We start from the raw sequence: 20,266 nt of genomic DNA, 5'->3' as shown, positions 1-20,266 counted from the left end.
GCATAAACGCACCGTGAAAAAAAATCTATTTTCTAAATATAATTTTGAAAATTGTTTTGTGAAAAGCTCCTCAATCGTTCAATGCTGCTCTGAATAAGCAAGACTTTCATCAACTTTTCATACTCACTGCGATTGAGTGTAGTGTGTGGTCGTGGATGTATAACGCTCCTCGCTAGTAGTGCTTTCATATATGTTGAACTCTGTACGAAACGTTCGCAGTGGCTTCTGTTCTTGAAGAACACGCTGAAAGTAAACATTGCGTTACTTGCAGGAAATATTTTGAAACGTATGCTTTACGTGATTAAATATATTCATATCTCTATGAATGATGTTTCAAGAATCCGCGAGGTCATTTTACAACGCAAATAGTCGCAAATTTTTTTATTAAATTTATAATCTTATTCAAGTTTTTCTTTAATAATGTCAGCATAAAAAATTATTTTTTAATATCAAATGTATTATTAAAATTAAAGTTAATATTAAAAAAAAACATGTATTTCTTGATATATTAAATCTATCATTCGCGAGAGCAGCTAATGTCATTATTGCCTTTACGAAGACACCGAACACATCTGGTTCGATCTGTCAATCTCTAATTCCTAAATCGGATTGACAGCTACGTCGACATCTATGCTATAATCGTCCGCTACATAAATCATGAACCTTTCATATTTAAACGAGACGTGACGAGAGATGCATAAGTTTACATATATGAGAAACTAGAATATAATTGGACCATATGCTGTGCGAAATCTTTCGGCCGAAACGAGGGACTCTTAAATATAGCGGTGTTCGCGACGCATGCGCCGAAAGCACTTTACTCTTACGCAAAATTCTAATGCGATGTGGCACGCGCGCCTTTCCTTAATTATCTAATTTCGAATGCGATACATCGCATACCAAATACATAATTTCGGACGTGAACATTGGACTCCCTTCACAGGCGTCCAGGAAATCAGCACGTCATTCGCTTATGTCATCGGTTGGTCTCCTCATTGTTTGACACATGAACTTAAGATATGATAGAACACATGAACTTAAGATATGATAGAACACGTGCGATCTGATAAAATGGGAAACATTTGAAACACTTTGAAATCTCGATGAAAAAAGAAATATTAGTTACATCAAAATATCCTTGCAAAATTTTCCATGTACATAAATTTTAACATAAACGAGATGACATGCGATAAAAATATCAAAGTCGAAATGTTTGATATAAAAAAAGATTGTAAAATCTTGAAAGAATTTTAGAAAATCACAGCTGCATCGTGAATAAATTAAAAGCTTGTCTAAACTAGCATCAAAATTGTACTTAAATTTAAAAAGAAGTAGCAATTTATGGCACTCTGTATGAATAAAATGCGACGAGAAAAAAATGTATCGTTAAAGTAACATTTCCATCTTTATAATGATGTTACTTGTATTTACAACATTTACATCAATAAAGCAATTTATTTCAATAAGTCTAAAATTAACGACAAAAAGTTGATAACCCGTAATTAATTTATCTGTATCATAAATTCATCAATAGAAAAAATTATATCTGATTAATGTAATCGCTGACCTTCGACTGACAGTATCGATCGCCTTTACACTATCGGTCGCACGATTACATTGATGTGTGTTTAATAAAATTTGTATTGTATTTGCACATTCGAAAAATTATCGAGACCATTCAACTCGTCGCCTATATAAATAGTATACACAACATATGTATTTCGAGCGTTGTGTTTCACTGTCAAACATTTCATCGCCGTTGATTTGTGATGCACGTGTGATGTAGCTTCATTACGAACGTATGCACAAAAAATCTTCTAAAAGATCATTATTTTTACACAATAAACAGAGATCAAAGAAAAGTATTAATTTTAGATTTTAATTTCAGAATGTCAGTAATTTTGGAGTTGTGTCAAACGACTAAAATTAAAAATTCTTTAGCGAACGAAATATCAAAGGAAGAGATCCATAAGAAATTTTGATATGAAGAAATCAATTCCGCCTATTAATCTAGAAAACCGTCGTCCAAATATACCAGCCAGTATTTTTGGGTCACCCTGTGCACGCGTTAAAATAAGAATCCGCTATTTAGATGCACGTCGACACACACGAATCCGAAGATGCGAGCTCTCCCGGGAAAATAACAATGCAATTGCCCAGTGCAACGTCTGCCACGCGAATGCATCCATATTTCTATACTTATATATAATTATTTCATTCGTGCAAAAATCGATTCTTAGAGAATCGTGCTACCGATAGCAGACTTACGAGCCTTCGGTACAATTATTTATCTTGCCGGATCAGCGTAATCAAACGTGTCGCATAGCGATAAGAGTGTAATGACTAAGTCAAACGTCAGCGAAAAGTTTCGTAAATATCATACGTATATGTGGGAATATTATAAATCTAAATTTTTCTGAATTTTGTTTAAATTAGAAACTATAACAAGAAGATATTTATTTTAATTTTCAAAATTATTTCAATTTTTTTATCGTGAATATGTAAAGATGTTGACGATTCCGCGGTTTCACTTATATAAGCGTATGTATATGCGAATGTTCGATAAAATCTAAATGCGAATATAGATGTTGCAATAAAGTAGCGAGTCTGAAAGAGAATGTGAAATGTCAGTGATAAAGTTAGTCCATATTTGTAATAATAATAAACATCGGCTTCGAAATATTCACCTATTCGAGTTTATGCAGAACACACGAGCTAAACGTTAAGAGGCCTGTACTTTCGACGGAAATAGAACCGTAAAAAATATTACCAGATGTGCCCAGAGCATCGTAAAGAACGACACATTCGTAAAAAGAAGTCCTCAAGAATAATTTATTATTGTAACTTGAAGATATAAGAATTTTGCCAGAGAATTTCACAAGATTACGCACTCACAATTTGATATTCAACAAGTTTGATGCCATCTTAAAGAAATATATTTAACAGTGAAAAATTAAATTCAGAAAATTTTAAAATGTGTCAAAGTTCTAAATAAATATAGAGACTACAAAAATTTATCATTTTCTTGAAGACCACAGAGAAGACAGTTACAATCATCATCATCATTTCAACATATGTTAACTTACAACTTCAAAAAACTACGTCATTTTACGTGAAAATTATAAAAATTATGACACTTAAAAAATAACATAGACTCGTAAGATTCATTGCCTTATTGACTTCATCTATTAAACACGAGCACTATTATCGAACTTCGATATACAACTTGACACTCTGAACATAACACGCTCTCCTATTCCCGTAAAAAATAAAAATAAATTTTATAATGAATCGTTCGTCAATTTATCACTGAATCACGTAAAGGTATCTCCAATTTCGCTGACCGAATACCGGCATCCGTTTTCAGACTACGAGGTAAACGATATATGTCATCCTCTAGTACCTTTCGCACGATCATCATGATCGCTCACATCGGAGCGAAGACGGAGTGTGTCACGTTTCTACCTAACTCTACGACGACAACGACGACGAGGCTAAATCGTGCATGTTGGATGTAGAGAGACCGGTCAGCCGCGCAACCTGGCGAGTCCCTCACTACGGCGGCTTCCTCGCTGACGCGGCTCTCGGACGAGACGCGAATGCCGCCGACGCACCGCCGTACCCAGTAGCGCATCTGTGCGTGGGTGCGCTCAGGGCGCTCTTCGCACATTCAGGATTTTGACGGATTACACGCTCAACCGCCGAAAACCGGCCTTGACCGATTTAATGATCTGCAATTTAAATGGCCCTCATCGAGCGCGCGCGAGTTACGCAATCACGCCTTTATTCTAATTGTAAGAGACAGAGAGAGAGAGAACTCTTATTTCACAATTTTAGCGATCGTTGATGTAACTCTGCCTATTCGATATTTTCTCACGTATTTCGAGGTCACCCCGAGAGGCTCGTAAATATATTAATTACGCGACGGTGAAGATGTCAAGCATTAAGGATGCGACGACTTAAGCATCAAAAATCGAGATTGTTGGCTAATTTTAACCGGTATCTGCTGCGAAACATAAATTAAAGATTTATCGTGTTTTCGAGATATGCCATGCGTATTATTAATTTCTCCACGTCTAGAAATTTAAATTAAGGTTTCAATTAACGGAGAACAAAACTTAATTATATTCAGCAAACGCGATAAGAAGGTAATGAGCGAAACAATCTCTCCCCTTCGCTTTCCAAGATTCGTGGCAAAATTAATTGAAATATAAACGCGATATTATGCTTCATAGAGATATACACATACCTTCTCATTTTTTCACTCAAATTAACGCATTAATTAATACAGTACAACATAGTAGGGGCCTCGATAGAGACGAACGCGCCGCCACTGCTCTTCTATCTTTGCGCCGACATGCCTATCGATCCCGACACGAGACCGACACACGAGCGGGAAAGACGAAAAGCAGTCGTTAATCGAAATGAAAGTCGGTCGCGTGTCAAAGTGCTGTTGTTCCGCTTAATCATGACGAAGCCTTAAGGTATCGGCGTGACGAACGTGAACGTGAACGTGATAACGCACGAACTCGATGGTGACAACACGCTGAACTGATGATGATAATTGGAAAAAAAGTCTATCTCCTTCCGGCGTTTTCCCTCGTACGATTTCCCAACAATTTGCAAGGTCTCTGCCGCGCATTACTAGAAAAATAGCCGCTATTTCTGATGCCGTCGTCATTCGGAATATAATTATACCTGCGAGAGATGTGGGCATACAGGTATTCATGATGAGAGCGCTCGTTCATATGTCCGGTTGCCTCATCTCTGCTCATTAATTTCAATCTTATGTCACTCGCGGTTCGGTGAAGTGGAAAAGTTTCGACCGAGTTACTTTATAAAAGAGTATATCTTTTTGTTCTCAATATTTAAAGAGACATACATTCAGCCGATTATCGCAAGCGCTACCTTCGAAGAACATTAATTAATAGCACTTTTATTTCAAACTAATTCTCGTTTAATGTAATTTTTTTTTTAATTATACCCTATATAAGAAAGAAGAGATATTATTTTTCAAGCTTTCACACCGCGTTTTCTCTTTTCGGGAAATGATATTTAGAAAATCTGGGCTCGTGTGCGAACAACTTTGTTAATAAACTCTCGCCAAGGCAATATGATCGCGTGATTAGAAATAGTTCTAATTCGTTATCATGATGATGAGCCATTCGCCGAATATTGAAGTGTTACACGATCGAAAGTTTAATAGCGGATCCACTTCGTGGATTCTCGACGTTTACTCATCAGCAATGCAAATTGCAGACCTTGTCGAGATTCGGTTCCCGACATTAATTTTGTTCACGTTTCGACACGCCGCACTCATACACGCATGTGCTAAAGATTAAATCCTAATCTAAAATATCTACCGGTTCGCCTATAACAATTTTCAGCCGACTCGATTGCTCAATAATAGCGACACAAGAAATACACACGCTAGATTATACGATATCCATTCGGGGATCAACTCCAATGAAATCACACATGACAGTGTTTCTAAAAGAATGTTGTATGACGTATTAAGGTTCATGCCATCCTCCACAAGGCCACCAAAACTATGTCATACAACCTTCTCTCAGAAACGATTTCAATCACGGCCAAAATAATATGCGTGACTCACCTGTAAGGAAATGTCTTCAGGATGTAGCAGAGCCAATTGCTTAATCCGTTCCTCGAGCAGGTTCACGAGGGTCGTATATCTTCGGTTCAGCGTATCTAGATCGCGCGCAACATTATCGACCGTAATAACGGAATCTCTTCGCGGCCTCTTCACCGAGGCGTCCAACGACGGGCAGATATCTTCCAATTGTTCTTTGAACGCTCGGAGCCTTTGTCCGTAGATCTAGGGGTTTCCGGTTAGTCCGTTATGGTTAGTGAAATTAGATCGCTGGGTGTGTGTGCCAATTACTGTTAGCCTCCGAAAGCGACAGCGAGAAGAGGCGTTGAAACTGCCACGCGAATCGTTATCGCGATCTTTACACAATTTTGACAGCTCAATGCGATCCCGATAAATAGAGGCATAATAATGCGATAGCTACTTGAGGGTACGTTAAGTTTTAAATATGTTTCAAATAATATTTCGGAGACTACGTGTTGTAATCGCGCTAAAGACAAGCAATTAAGTAAATCGCGCTATATATTAATCGCTAATTAATATTGACAAAAAAGAGCACAAGGGATAATAACACTTAAAATGCGTGTCAAAATGTGTCGTAAACACTCGTTACATCTATCTTCGCGAACTATATATTAATCGATCAGGCTCCACCGTGTGCATGCTATGGAGTTACATCTATGAATACAGAATTCTCGGAAAAGTGTCAATCATATTATAAAGCATTTAAGCGATATGCGCGTCTAAGATATAAAAAAAAAATTGGCACTAATCGCCGCTAAACACGAGGTCGTGCAGCTCATTCAACCGTGCTTCTGATGTATTGAGTTAACGAGGTTTCTATTAAGGTTAAAAAGGAGAGAAAGTCCCCAGTGATATTATAAATGCGCGTTGCTTCAGATTATATCGTCCCGTGTGTTATGTAAGTGAGTATATTTACTTAATGAACGACTGTTAAAAGACAGTTTATGCCGTTTTTAATGGCACGGGGCCCCCGAATACAAATAGAAAATTCTATCGTAGATAGAAAATTAATGTGTCGTCGCCGACGTGAAGACGCCGAAAAAACAGCAGCAGATTCGACTGTAAAGGAACGTTCATGTTTATATACAGCAGATGCAGCGCGTCTCAGTGCGTCTTGCAACTCTGCTCGCTCGATATCCCAGCCGCTAAAGAAAAGCGATCGCTCCGACGAGTGCTAAATGAAGAAGATTCATCGCGCACATAATTTCTGAAAATCTCGAAACCCGTAAAATAGTGATTGTGATGAGACCTGTATGTAAGACACACGCAGAACTCCATTCATGCAAGCATTCACACCGTAAGCTAAGGCTACCTATAAGGCTTACTAGCACCGAATTAAACATCACGATCCACATGTTATTACCTTTCCTTCGCGAATCAGTCTGCCGCCCGTCATGTTCACCGCCTCGATTGCCGGCGTGCGATCCAATACTTTGCTCAGCAGATTCTGCACACAAAAAAAACGCGTGATTTCACAATCTCATCGATAATACATGAGAGAAGAATAATAACATACGTCGAAATCTAACATTACCTTCGTATTCTCCATCTCGAGCTTTCCGTACGACTCGTCGACAAAGTCCACCTCGTTCTGATACGAATTTTGATATTGTTGTGCCAATCCATAAGCCGTTTCAGCGCTTCGCAGCCTATCGACTAACTGTCCGCAGACGTTTGTCCATCGCGCGTTCAATTTGTTAACTTCAGCATCCAGTCTGTCCATGTCGCCATGTGGACCGCGGTGATTTGGTCTTGACTTCTCCACGAGACGCCTGGCATTATGGGCATCTTCGTTTAGTTGATCTACCGCCACCTGCTGATGCGCGATAGCGTTCTGCAGAACCATAAGATCCTCCAGTACGATTTGAAGACCCTTGACGTCCGCAGGTAGTTCACCAAAAGAGGCTAATTTGATTTCAAATTCGGAAATAATTGTCGTATTTTCCTCGAGGCTGGATAGCACAATCTCGATGCATTTCAAACGTTCAATGTACAAGTTGTGTAGATTCCACAGATGTTTCCATTTGGTCGTGATGTTATCGAGCTTGTTCCTCATAGCCGGAGTCTTCAAGGTGATTCCGCGGAACGTCTGCTGTATCTCTTCCACGTCTGGCGCTAGGCGTTGTAGATTCTGCTCAAAATCTTTGTGTTGCAGCACAAGATATTCCAGACTATCGATATCTCGAGGTAAAGGCCCGGCTATGCGCGTATTCAATATTCTCTCGGCTTCGTCGAGCGCCTGCTGAAGCGAAGACGCCTGTTCATTGAAAATGCGCCCGGCGTTCTTCGATTCCTCCTCGGCCCTGGCGCGCTTCTCGAAATCATCGAAAAGTCGATTGACATCCGCCATTTCTCGTTTCAATCTTCTGAGCTGTGGATCTGCTGGATCTCCCTCGGAAAGCAATTTATTCGCGTCTTCGTTTAACGCGTTTCTAATAACGGTACGTTGATCCTGTCCCATTGCCAAAAACTGCGGCAAGTCCCAACCTTTGACCACTTTGATAGTCGCGAATATCATGTTTTGTCTTAGTCTCAATTCTTTTCGTTGCCAGAGAGCAGTGCTTCTGTCATATTGCCGTCTCAATCTTTCCGCGGCATCCAATGCTTCCTTATCAGGAGGTTGTAACGCAAAGCAGACACCCGGTACAGGAGATTCTACGCCCTGTGTGTTTTTCACACGCCACTTAACTCTGCCAGAATTGTCATATAATGTGCATTGCTCTCCTTTCTCGATGGACATCTAGAAACATTTATATTGATAAGAAATATGTATATTCAAAGTGCCACTTCTTCGAATTAAGAAATACTGTAAATGATACTTACATTGACTTGTTTGTAATTACAGATGCAAGTGACATGTAACGGTCGCACAACAGGTTGCTTGCGTTGCTTCATAGGTACGATGTCCTTTGCTCTCTCCACAAGTCTCTGCACGTGAATGTGACAATTATTGAGTTCCTCGCGCAACTCTTGCATGCCCTTCAAAAGCCGTTCCCCCTCATCCAACGAGAAGTCAGATTGCGAGTAAATGGTATTCAATGTTTCGTCGTGTTTGGAGATCAGCTGTTCGGTCTGTTGAATGTCTTTGAAGAATTGCTGGTTTTGTGCGGCGTGTCTCAAATGCACCTCGAGACACAGTGTGAGTTGTAGCAGCCAGGCCCATTGAGTTTGCATCGCTGACATGTAGGCTTCGATAGTTTTCGCTGCGGGATGATGCTGAAGAATTAATGCCTCACCGCGATCTTGCACTGCCGAAAATTGTATCTCTCGCTTCTCCAAATCGCTCATCAAAGACTGCAAGCAAATAAAAATATATTTTTCCGATTTATGTGTGCATAAAATTTTGAAAATATAATTTTATATCAAGAATTTAGCCACAATTGAATAAATTTGTAATTAAAAAAGAAAATAATCTAACATAATTAAATACCAGATTAAAAGTTAAAAAATATAAGTGTATATTTTTCAATACTCTTTACCTCTATGCCTGATCCATACGTTTGCTTTAGAAAGAAGAAAGTCTCCAATTTATTAATTCAATTTAACAAAACAAGAAATACTGTTATATATCGTAAAGATGATGTAAAATTTTACAATATAAAAGTACTACTTAAGTACTTAGATACTATAGTTTTTCAGTAAGATATTATTTAAATATTTAAGTATTATTTTACTTTTTTAGTTAAAAGTTTACAATATTGCAAAATTGCATTTTTATTATTTCATTAAAAGAATTATCCTATAACTAACCTCATAATATTGCTCAATACTCTGTACATTAAGGTTCTTGTCGCTCCAGTCGCGCGTGACTTCAGTTTCCTCTTTAGCGTTCAACCAAACCAGCTCACCAGTCGCCGATTGTATGAAATCGTTTAAGGTGTCCAAATCAGAGAGTCTTTTATTCGATATAGCAAGAAGCTCGGCGTAAAGCTTCTGCAGAGTGCCGAGATGCTGGCTGTACAACGTGAGCTCTTCGCCGTGGAAATTGTTCTTCGCCTGTACGCACTTGTCGACCTTGGCCTGGAACTGATCAATGTTCTTGTGCTCTCTCTGATGTACGTCTAATTCATTTTGCACGCTAGGCAGATCCGATCCGTAGTCCGCTTCTTGCAGATGCTTCAGTTTGTTCTTACACCAATCTATGCAATCGTGTAACGCACGGAAATGAGGATTGGTATCAACCAATCGCGTTTCGTGAACCGTAGTGCGATGTTTTGTGACAACGCGCTCCTCAACGGGGAAGGAAACCGCGGAGAGTGGTTGCACTAGACGTCTGTGCAAGAGTGATCGCAATACGACCCATCTTTGATGCAATTTCTGCACTCTAAAAATCAGATGAATAAATATTTGTCAGCGGCAAATATATTATTTTACCTATCACATTAATTAATATTGTTTTAGCATACATTATTAGCTAAACATAAAACAATAAAAACTGCCAAATTCAAGAAAATATTAAATAATACGAGATCATTTGAAAATCGCGATAGAGCTTGATTTTCGAAAGCTGATATGGAAAGCGCGCTAATAGTCCACTCATTAATGAAAATTACGAGAGTAGAAACAACGTAATTATATAGTTCAGTATATTCAGGGAGGCATGATGCTCACGTTACACGCGGATGATGATTCTTAATTGCATATTAATATTTTAGAGTGTGAATCTTTTTATAGTGTGAATATTTTTGTGATAATATATATAAAATAAACATCTTAATGCTTTACCTTTTGTGAAGCTCGGGCGCCTGACTGTATCTACCCTCCGTAAGGGTGTGGACATCGGTGAATATATTCTGTATCTGGGTTTCCGTGCTGCGTATATCCTGCTCCAGCAAATCCACCGCGTGTTTCGCCTCTAAAGGATGAAGACGATCGAGTTTGCGAGCCTCGTCCTCCACGCGTCGCTCGAGCTCCTCCAGCCTGTTGTCGGTCGTTTTCATCTCGCGATGCACTTTCTCAGCGAGTCGTTGCAGACGCTCAAGTCTGCCAATATACACGCGCACACATATATAATCAAACATACATACATACATACAAATATTTACGTTTAATTTATATCATAATAAATGTATATGTACCGTTTAATTTCGTCAATAATAGATTGCTCGCGTTCCTGATGTAGCATTATCAGGCGATTCCAATTCTTCTCTATGACTTCAATATGCAATTCCGGTTCCATGTCCACCTCACCCACCGCTTCAAAGTACTTTTGCAGATCTCTGAAGATGTATGTCAATCTCTGTTTGTCCCTGTATCGCGGTGGTACTTCTTCGTTCTTAAACTTGGTACTGTCAGCTGCTAGTTTCTTCATCTCGATCAAAGTCGGCGGGAAGGATCGCTCCTGCATGAGGGCCATCTTCTCGCGGATCCACATGTGAAGCGAGCTCGCGAGCTCGCGATATTCCGCGGATCGTCTTTGTGCTTCGGCATCGTATAGAGGGTGAATGGCCGGTGGCTCCGGGAACACGTCGTAGAGCGAAGAGATGTACGTTATCAAGGACTTCTCGTCCGGCTCGGGGGTATCAACATCTGCACGGAACGTACAAGGGTTTGCATAAATACACGTGGAAGACAAATATGAAATTATGTCTGATCAATTTTTTTTTGGAAATTGTTATTAAATTTCAGACTCGTCGTTCTTTTTAATCTTATATCTTGAAAATGAAAGTGATTTTGTTATCAGCGCCGAGATAAACTACCGATATATTGATTTAAAAGATCATTAAAGAGCAATATAGATGTTATCTATTTACCGAAGAAATCTAGTTAAACTTGTCGCAGTAAGCCGTATCGAATTATGGATATACTATCTATCTGTGTATTCCGTTTCACTTTTCCTTGCAACCTGACCAATGTCAGATATATATCTACGAGACCCAAGTATATAGAAAGCACAATTACGACGACTGCCGATGGCGCGACGTTACGGTATATGAACCGAGACCGGAAGCGATTCTGGTCAGGTACCGTGACCAGAAAGAACGTGCACCACTATCTATACATCCGTGCAGGAACCCACGCGGGAAACCTCACGCACGCATACGCAAACGTAGAGAAGATACGACAGGTAGGCTGTGAAAGGTCTCTTTGTAAGATAAAGCCGCAAGCCCAAAATGATGCACGATAAATTGCATACACAGAGAAAATCTAACGAGCATATGTTCCGGTTCTTTCTCCGTTTTAAATTTACAGTGTTAAATGACACGAACAATAATTCATTTTTTCGTAGATCATTACTAACATTACTACGACAATTTTCGATTGCAGTTAGGTTGAGATACTTCTCGTCTAATCGGTCGTTACCTTCTGGATCGAGAAGCCTGGTAACGCCGTACTCGCGCTCGGCGACGTAGAAGACCCGATCGAGCCGCTCGCGCGGCTGGTTCGAACGTGCGGTTCTCCAATCGACGAGATCCGGCCGATTCCGGTGGAGGAGAGCACTGAAAGCCAAGCCATCTCGCCAGGAACCGGTGAAGTCGGTCACTCGGACGCCGGGATATCGGGCGGTCGATCGTCGGGCCCATCTCAGGAGAGCCTCGCGCGCTGTCACGTTCGGTTCCTGACCGACCACTATATCGGATATCTGCGAACAGAAAAAAAGGATTATCTATATAATCTATGAAGATTTCGAGGACTTCTCGAGGATTTCGCAGACTTCGAGGATTTTAAGAATTTTGAGAATTTCGAAATCCATATTTTGGATTATTATTTAAAATTATCAACCATAAAATCGTGCGCATTATATAAATGCATACGTATTCGTATAATCTTTCACAATTATAATTTCGAATTTGATGTTAATAGAAACTGAATGCTGCAACCTTTCAAGAACTATTGACATTTTGCTAGGCGGCCGGCGCCGAGAAAACATTGGTCACGACTTTAATCGTACGATTTTAAAATATTAATTTAATTATGTAAAATTAAATTTTATTATTAATTTAATTGTATAAAATTGAAATTAAATTTTAATTTTTATCTCGTATATGTTGTGGTATTTATTTTAGATTTATTATGATAATGTAAAATTTCATGAATGTATGTGGAGCAAAATAATTCTAAAAACGGGTCTCACGTGAATGCGATTTTTGTGTATTAGAACTATAAGTATAGCTCAGTTTCTCACGTCATACTTTAATGCCAGGAATTATCTTATCTCACATATATGCATATATATATGCTATATCATGCCTATATATATCTACTCCATGTGTACTCCTTCCTATATTTTCCCGAGTTACACATACTCATCGATTGTCAGAAATTACGTATTATTGTTACCTAAGGCATATCTCTCGTTTACGTTCACTGAACCAACGCTATTGTCTCGCTCACATTTTAATAGAAAACAGTAACCGATAAAAACGTTGCATGTAATATTCTCTTCGGCGAAAGAATAAAACCATTTCAAAGAAGAATTGATTTAATAATAGATCAACAGAGAATTACTTCCGTTTCCCATTTTCCAGATGTAAAACAGGGAAAAACAAGATAAGTTTTCTTCCTATATATTTCCACGTGTCTTTCATGTTTCATTCATACGTTTTTCTCGAGGTGATTTTAACTCAATAATAATATAGTAAACAACAGGTTCTTGACAGCTTCAGTATTTGAGAAATAAATAATAAATCATTTAACTAGATTATATATATAAATGTAGAAGATATAAATGTAGAAAAAATAATGTACGTATATCTACGCTCCTCTTTCTTTCCCATAAAAGCTCTTATAGAGATGGTGGAATAAAATTGTAAATTAATCTATATCGAATTCCTCAGATGTTTCACAAAAGACCTCCCCACTTCAGGCTCTCACGGTTGTTCAACGATGAAAGAGCACTTGACCGCCTGGCTGACTACCAAATTCGCTCAAGTAGTAAAATAATAGAGACAAATATCGTTGGCAATAGACTTGACATTAACACCGACCAGCTGAAATTGAGATCGCGTCCATTTGAGACTTGCCGCTGCCATTGGCATTGATAAAGGCCGGTGTTTAGTATTCGGGTCATCGTGGTTTGCGCATGTGAGATATGCGTTACTCCGAGGATGAGAAACAGCCGTTCCGACTGTACCATCTGTTTTCCCCAACCTACGCAATTCGCAGCAACAGGTTGCTGCAGAAGGATGCGGGACGGCGCGAATTCTTCGAGGTAATTTCATTTATCGCACACGTCGAATGCGCTTTCAACGAGGTTTATATCGGCTACCGTGTCTTCTAAACTTGATCCTCGCGAATCTCTCGTCTGTCGCCATTCTATTGAGCAACATCGAAAGCGGTTATCGACAAATAAGTAGAAACCGCATTTTCGCCGACTTTCGTTCTTCATGCGCCAGTATAATTAACGTCCGTCCAGTTTGAGCCGACACGAGGTAAATAATATACATGTATCTCTCTCTCGTGCGCGAGTGTTAATTTCGCAGAAGCGAAATAACGGATTAAGAGCAGAACGGTAATAGAGCTACGGGATGCCGAGGCGAGTTGCCGTTCTAATCCTAATTAAGGCGACGCGTCCGTTACGACGAGAGAGAGTGTTTCTTTTGGAAGAGCGTTTAAATCAAGTATACGAGACGGGTTCTAACGCGAGTATCTTTCCCAGCTCTCTGAAATGTTCGTGGAAACATCATCTCGTGCCTGTCTTACTTTCATCAACTACGCTCACCAAATATAGATACTTGCTGAAGATATATATATATCCCCGACAAATTAATTGCTCAATTGTTGCAATATTAGTCCCATTACCTTCTCGATCGAATAATTCAATAAGTAATAATGGAACCACCTTTCGATAATTTTCCACGACAAGATCGCTTACCCGAACAGTTTTCGCTTTCGTTGGACCATGTCGAGTTATGGCCGTAGTCGACAAACTGGCGGCTTCCCTCAGATACCTCGGTTGGGCGCGTTTCGTCAGATCTTCGGCAACGCTACGTTCCTCGCCGCGGGTCAAAGTCGTTGTCTTACGAACGATGCGAGTGACGATGCGCTTAGTGCCGTTCTCACCTCGTCTCGACGTTTTCGTCGATTCGATCGACGAACCTGCGAGCGAACGAGCGAACGAACGGTTCAGATCGGAGCTTCGATCGAGAAGACGAACCGTTGAACCGAGCAACGGTTTCGCGCTCGATCGAACTTGGAAAAGGATTCATTTGACGATTCATGCGCCGACTTTGAAGGCAACGCTGTTGAATATCTATGTATATAATTATCATTTTCCGATTTCTGTGCGAGCTGTGCTTGCACGCAACATCATCTACAGATGTGTGTGTATGTGTGTCTTACAATTAGTTGGTGGCAAGAAAATGATGTCCATTTAACTTGGCAGAATACGGTAATACTGCAATTGACTTTAGCTGAATGAGGTAAACGTGCCTCTTTAAGTCGCGATGATGTAACAGCTTATTACACCTCGTTGAGAAAAGATCCCGGAGAAACATTGGAGAAAACCATTACACGCCAAAGTGTGTATCGATGTTAGCGATATACCGATACACCTTGTTGCGGTAACTTAAAATCGGAAGTACGTAATTCCAGTGAGAGATTACACATTGCAGTATTTTATTTGTTATCCTTCATTGCTACATATTTATTTTATTACATAAAAATAATTATAATATTATTTTCTTATCTCTCGTAGACAAGTAGTCTTATTTTGTATTCACTATTCATAATTTCTCATTGTTTCAGTAAAGATCAATTAACTGATAACCATCATTCTCAGAGAGATTATTTTTAAGCTAACTGCTAATTAGTACTCGCAAGTCACGATTCCGCGGCGGACGCCAAGGAGAGTCCGCTTTTCATACAACCGTCAAGTCTCTCCCGAGCGTTCCTGTCAGCGCCGACGTCAACGTGAATCCTTTCCCTTCTTTCTCCGCGATTTCGAAACGCTACCTAAGACTTCGGTCGACAATCTGCGCTTCGTGTGTATAGCTCGCAGATCGTCGGCTGAGCGCGATCCCGTTGGACTGGGTGAAACTCCGTCACGATTGTCGTCCTCCCTCGTGCCTTGCACGAACAGTCTGCCACCTTTGCTGAATCGATAGATCGACATTGTGTTTCACGTGGATCACGAGACGCGTATCGCACTCTTCCTCCTGCCTCCTCGGACCGAATCGTTCAAACCGCGACTCGTCCGCGAGCTAAAACTGTTCATTTACATACGCGATGCACACCGCACCAGACCGCTCGCTGTGTTTATATTTTTCCTTGTGAATACCACACACGTCGGTTCGCGTTTTCAACGCGCGTTTAATTAAACGAGGCCGTGCGATACCGAGTGTATTTGCCCAACACGACGAAATTACTATTCAAACATCATATAACAATATTTAGCGTGATAATAACAAGTATCAGCTCGTATATTTTCATCGTTTAAGTACGCTAAGTACGATCATATGATTTTCAACTGTTCAAATTGTTCGTAGGATATAATCGCGAGATTAAAAATTCAACGTTAATGTCAGAATGAAAATCAAATAGTCATGTTCCAATTCAAACATGTGATTAGAATTAAGATTATTATATTTTGACGTTTGGAATCGACGATACGATTGCCTGAACGAACCGGAGAAGACGAACTACAGTCCCTTTAATACGCCTTTATGGCAATATCCTTATTAAAGCTTCGTAAGACCATTTTAAAGGATTCATCGACAGTCCATTTGACAGTCATAAAAATTTATCCACAACCAGTTGATCTTTTTAACTGCATGTTTGCCGATGATTCCGACAGTTAAGTATCGCGCTAACTGTAGCTCGTTCACGCCGGCATGTTAACTAGGCACCGGGCGCCCGTAAAGCGGAACCGCGCCGGTTAGAGACAGCACAGCGGGCTGGTGCGAATGTTATGACAATTTGTTCTCTCTCTCTCTTTCTCTTTCTTCAACAACACGGACCTGCGAAAGATTGTCGGCGCGCACTCGACGTGCTCATCATCACGATCTCTCCCGAAGCACCTACTCTCGCGAATTGACAACTGACAACTGACCACGCACGACACGATCACGAGCACTAATGAGGACGAAAGCAACGACAACGACTACGGTGATGATTGAAAATGATAGTCCAACGTCTGACGAGCAACTCTATACGCGACACGCCGGACGATCGCCGCGTAGCATCCGGCCGTCGTGGCGAGAGTAGGCCAACGAAATGCGCACAGGTGAGAGACGTTGCTCTCCCTCTTCTCCCTGGCACTTCTGCTCTCCCACCTTTTTGCCATCACCACCCACCTGATGTTACCTTGCGCTTCGCCGCACCTCGTCGCGTAGTGTACTATGCGCGATGCGTCTACCTCCCTCTCTTCCTTACTTATGTCACTGATTGAAAATAAATTTGAGATGTTTACAAACATTGTTTTTTTTATTTTACTATCAAATTTGTTCAATATCTATCGATATTCAAGTTTAGAAAAATCTATTCAGAACTTGACCTCTTCTAACTCTTATCATTTTTAGCTATCGATCATATAGCTATTTTTTACAGCTCGAAAAAAATCCTTTTTAATAATGTTATTCTCCCAAATTGTAGTTTCTCACGACAACATTAGCGGAAGAGATCATAGATTGAATTAAATGCACTTCTCTGTACATCACGAGTCACGCCAATCTCTTCTCGATCGCGCATGCGTCCTCGATCGATCGACTTCACGTGCAGCGGAGCTAACATTACGATCGGTGGACTTCGTGACGCTTCCTCCTCCTCCTCGTCGAAACGTCATCGTCGCGGCACGTCCTTCCTCCTTTTCCTTTTCTAGAGATTTCGCGTTCCACCGGTGCGCAAACACGCGCGCAAATATGTACATGTATATACAATTATATTTACGCGACCCACGATATTCCGCTCTTCAGGGTCTCGAACGGTATCGTGCATAATTTACGCGTGAGCGGCGGCGTTGGTTATCGCGATATCAAGGTCGAGCCGCGATCGGGAACGCGACCTTGATAAAGACCGAGATTCCTTGGACAGGCCTAAAAAGGAAACGGAGCAAGCAAGCAATCGTTTTGTCTTGGTGACATCACTAAGAGGAGCCTGAGTTTCGGTAGGCGTCTGATAAGCGGCCACGTTGATAAGTACAACGATGATAACGATAAGAGTATGAAAAGAGCCGTGAGAAACGAGATGAGAAACAACCGCGAGATCGCAGATATATTGTTCGCATATATGAATGAAAACAATAATTATTATATATTTTGTAATTCTGCAGCTTCACGTTTTCTAAATTAATAAAATAATATTAATATCCCAGAGATAAAAATGTTAACATGTTTTTTAGATGTGTCGCTTAAGATTCAAAATAAAATAACAAGTCGTAGAAACGTATTATTACGTATAATTAATCGAATACGGAACATGCAGATACTCTAGATGCTCTATGCGGAAACTTGAAATTTATTCCTACAAGATGCAAATGTCATTTGCATCAGCTGATACGTAGGATTTCTAACGAACAATCTCGTCGTTTTTGGAAAATGGCGTGGGTCCTTGTTTGGGCCGCACATTCCGAACCGATTATAAGTGTTTAGGAATGTAACGAGCGAGGTCTTGATGTTAATAAGCTGTTTTGCGAATGGAGATACGTCACGTAACACATATCATAAATTGACATCGATACGCTTTTGATTCTCGTGGACCAAACGCGGTAATGTCAATCCGAATGAAACAATTACGTAGCCCGATCTCCCCTTTTATGCGACTCGAGGGCGATCGAGATAATAGGATAATGGAAAATCGATGTCGTAATTGCTGGCAGTAAAAAAAAAAGAGACTTCCTCGATAATTTGCTTCCTCTCGTTAATTTTCCTCCGTCAATATCGATTTTTATCGTAACAACGGAGGCAAATTTTAATTCTACGCTCCAATTTTGCATCGCCCACGATTTCGTCAAGAACAAATCACGATGGAGATATATCATCATGTTGTTTTTTCTTCAGAATACCATAGAAGACTATAGAAAACGTTCGGATATCGAGCACAAACGGCAGGAAGGAAAAGCGACCCACTTGTGCAGCTTTTTATTCTTTTCCTGTCCTGAGGGGTACATGCCCTGTATCTACCGATCCAAGATTATGTGACACATAAATTGCTTGTAATAAGACAGATTTATATCGCGTGAAAGCTCGCGTGAAAGGTATATCTCGATATAGCGACAGAGAGAGAAAGAGACAGGATCTTTTATATGTATCTCGTTAGATATTTCATTAATATTATTATAGATTAGTTCGACTACTCAGCCAGAATAATTAGAAACAAATTGCGGAAGCGAGAATAAGAATTCTCAGACGCTGATGTACACGCGTCGATTCCGACCGATACGGCATACAATCAAGCTTTCATTGCAAATTTATACGCGTGCCGGCACTTAGGGAAACGGGTCGACGGCCCCTGATGGGTCCTCAGAAAAAAGGGATTCCAGAAAAAAAATTACAAGCGGCAGCAAACGAGAAAGCTCGATGAATAAAAAAAAAATCGTGCTGTCAAGATTCTATCAATTGATTGAAAATTATTCTCCCGCGATCCATTATATAATTCTTGATGAAATTGATGACTTTTTGACGTATCAATTTAATCAAAATTATATAAAGTATCTCTCTTTAATCGAACTATCTATCAAATATAAATATTTTGACAGATAGTTGGCAGAGACTATTAATGCACTTTATCATATATAAAGTTATAAAATGTTTGGCCACGTCGAGTTTTCGCAATGTGCGTAACGCATCAGTTGCAGTACAAATATTATAATTGTGGAGCTTTATGCTAATTGCACGCGAAGATCACAAGGCGGATATGAAGTCATCGCACCCGAGGCTACTTGATTCGTTCCGGCGTGGCTTCTGCCATCGTGGATACGCTAATTCGTTGCCTTTGGTGCGAAGATGGGATACAATCCAGCCGCTGTAATGTGCACGGTACGTATCGTGCACACGTACGGATATATCTCTTTTATACAATGGTTATAAGAATAAGAAAGTGACAAGCGAGCGAATACAATGAGCAATTTCTCCCCGACAATAATGACATTGGGAAAAGCTCATAAATACGCAAACAAGGTATTTAAATAAAGCTATTGTGTATGTATGTACACGCGATCGGAATATGTAATAATACGAATAGTCTACGCATGGCTAGAATGTATAACGTCAACATTACATCTCCGCAATAAGCGGCGGCCAATAATTTCAACTTTCGCTCTCGTTCGCTCGTTAAGATAAGCAGCGTAAATTGAAGATTATTATACCGATCGATGTGGGCCATCAATCGGTAGTGAAAAAGCCTAAATACACGGTTACGAGTGTCGGAATTAATGTCGACTTTTCGTAAATCAATGGTAACGAGAGTTCCAGACGAGAAGCCTTTCCTTGCGCTGTCGTGCGAAGAGAGTGAAACTCGTAACGAGCACGCACCGAAACCTGTACTTACGGACCCTGAATGGTTTCGCACACAGGTGAATGATGTCATTCGTAATAGCGTCATCATCGAAACACTCGACGCGTCCGAAGAGGCTATTTAAGAGAGCGCCATAAAATTACTATTAAATTTTTTGCGAGTACTTTTATTTTTGAAAAAAAAAAAAGAAGTAAAAAATCTCTGATATGAAAAATTTTTTTATCAGATAATTATTAAGTATTA

The 20,266-nt window shown here is 40.0% G+C and overlaps 1 protein-coding gene across 28 annotated transcripts in view; it reads right to left on the bottom strand.

Moving 5' to 3' along the window:
* The window catches only part of Shot (dystonin-like protein short stop), a 100,836-nt gene that overhangs the window by 39,012 nt on the left and 41,558 nt on the right, over positions 1-20,266 (bottom strand). For 12 of the 28 annotated variants that reach the window (XM_083053088.1, XM_083053089.1, XM_083053092.1 and 9 more), the window contains 10 exons: positions 11,936-12,215; positions 10,711-11,161; positions 10,358-10,615; positions 9,383-9,956; positions 9,112-9,135; positions 8,456-8,926; positions 7,167-8,372; positions 6,996-7,079; positions 5,615-5,836; positions 128-243 (listed from right to left, as the gene is read on the bottom strand). In XM_083053088.1, coding sequence (XP_082909214.1) covers positions 128-243; positions 5,615-5,836; positions 6,996-7,079; positions 7,167-8,372; positions 8,456-8,926; positions 9,112-9,135; positions 9,383-9,956; positions 10,358-10,615; positions 10,711-11,161; positions 11,936-12,215 — 3,686 coding nt within the window. Of the gene's footprint in view, positions 1-127; positions 244-5,614; positions 5,837-6,995; positions 7,080-7,166; positions 8,373-8,455; positions 8,927-9,111; positions 9,136-9,382; positions 9,957-10,357; positions 10,616-10,710; positions 11,162-11,935; positions 12,216-14,447; positions 14,672-15,526; positions 15,939-16,530; positions 16,780-20,266 lie in introns of those variants that run through there. The other 16 variants (XM_083053104.1, XM_083053091.1, XM_083053103.1 and 13 more) reach the window with 6 other exon arrangements.

Source organism: Prenolepis imparis, unplaced genomic scaffold, assembly GCF_030444845.1.
Source record: "Prenolepis imparis isolate NDT839.2.m4 unplaced genomic scaffold, iyPreImpa1.0 SCAF_13, whole genome shotgun sequence".
Taxonomy (NCBI): Eukaryota; Metazoa; Arthropoda; class Insecta; order Hymenoptera; family Formicidae; genus Prenolepis; species Prenolepis imparis.
Note: the sequence above shows the minus strand (reverse complement) of the source record. Positions and strands in the feature narration are given on the sequence as shown.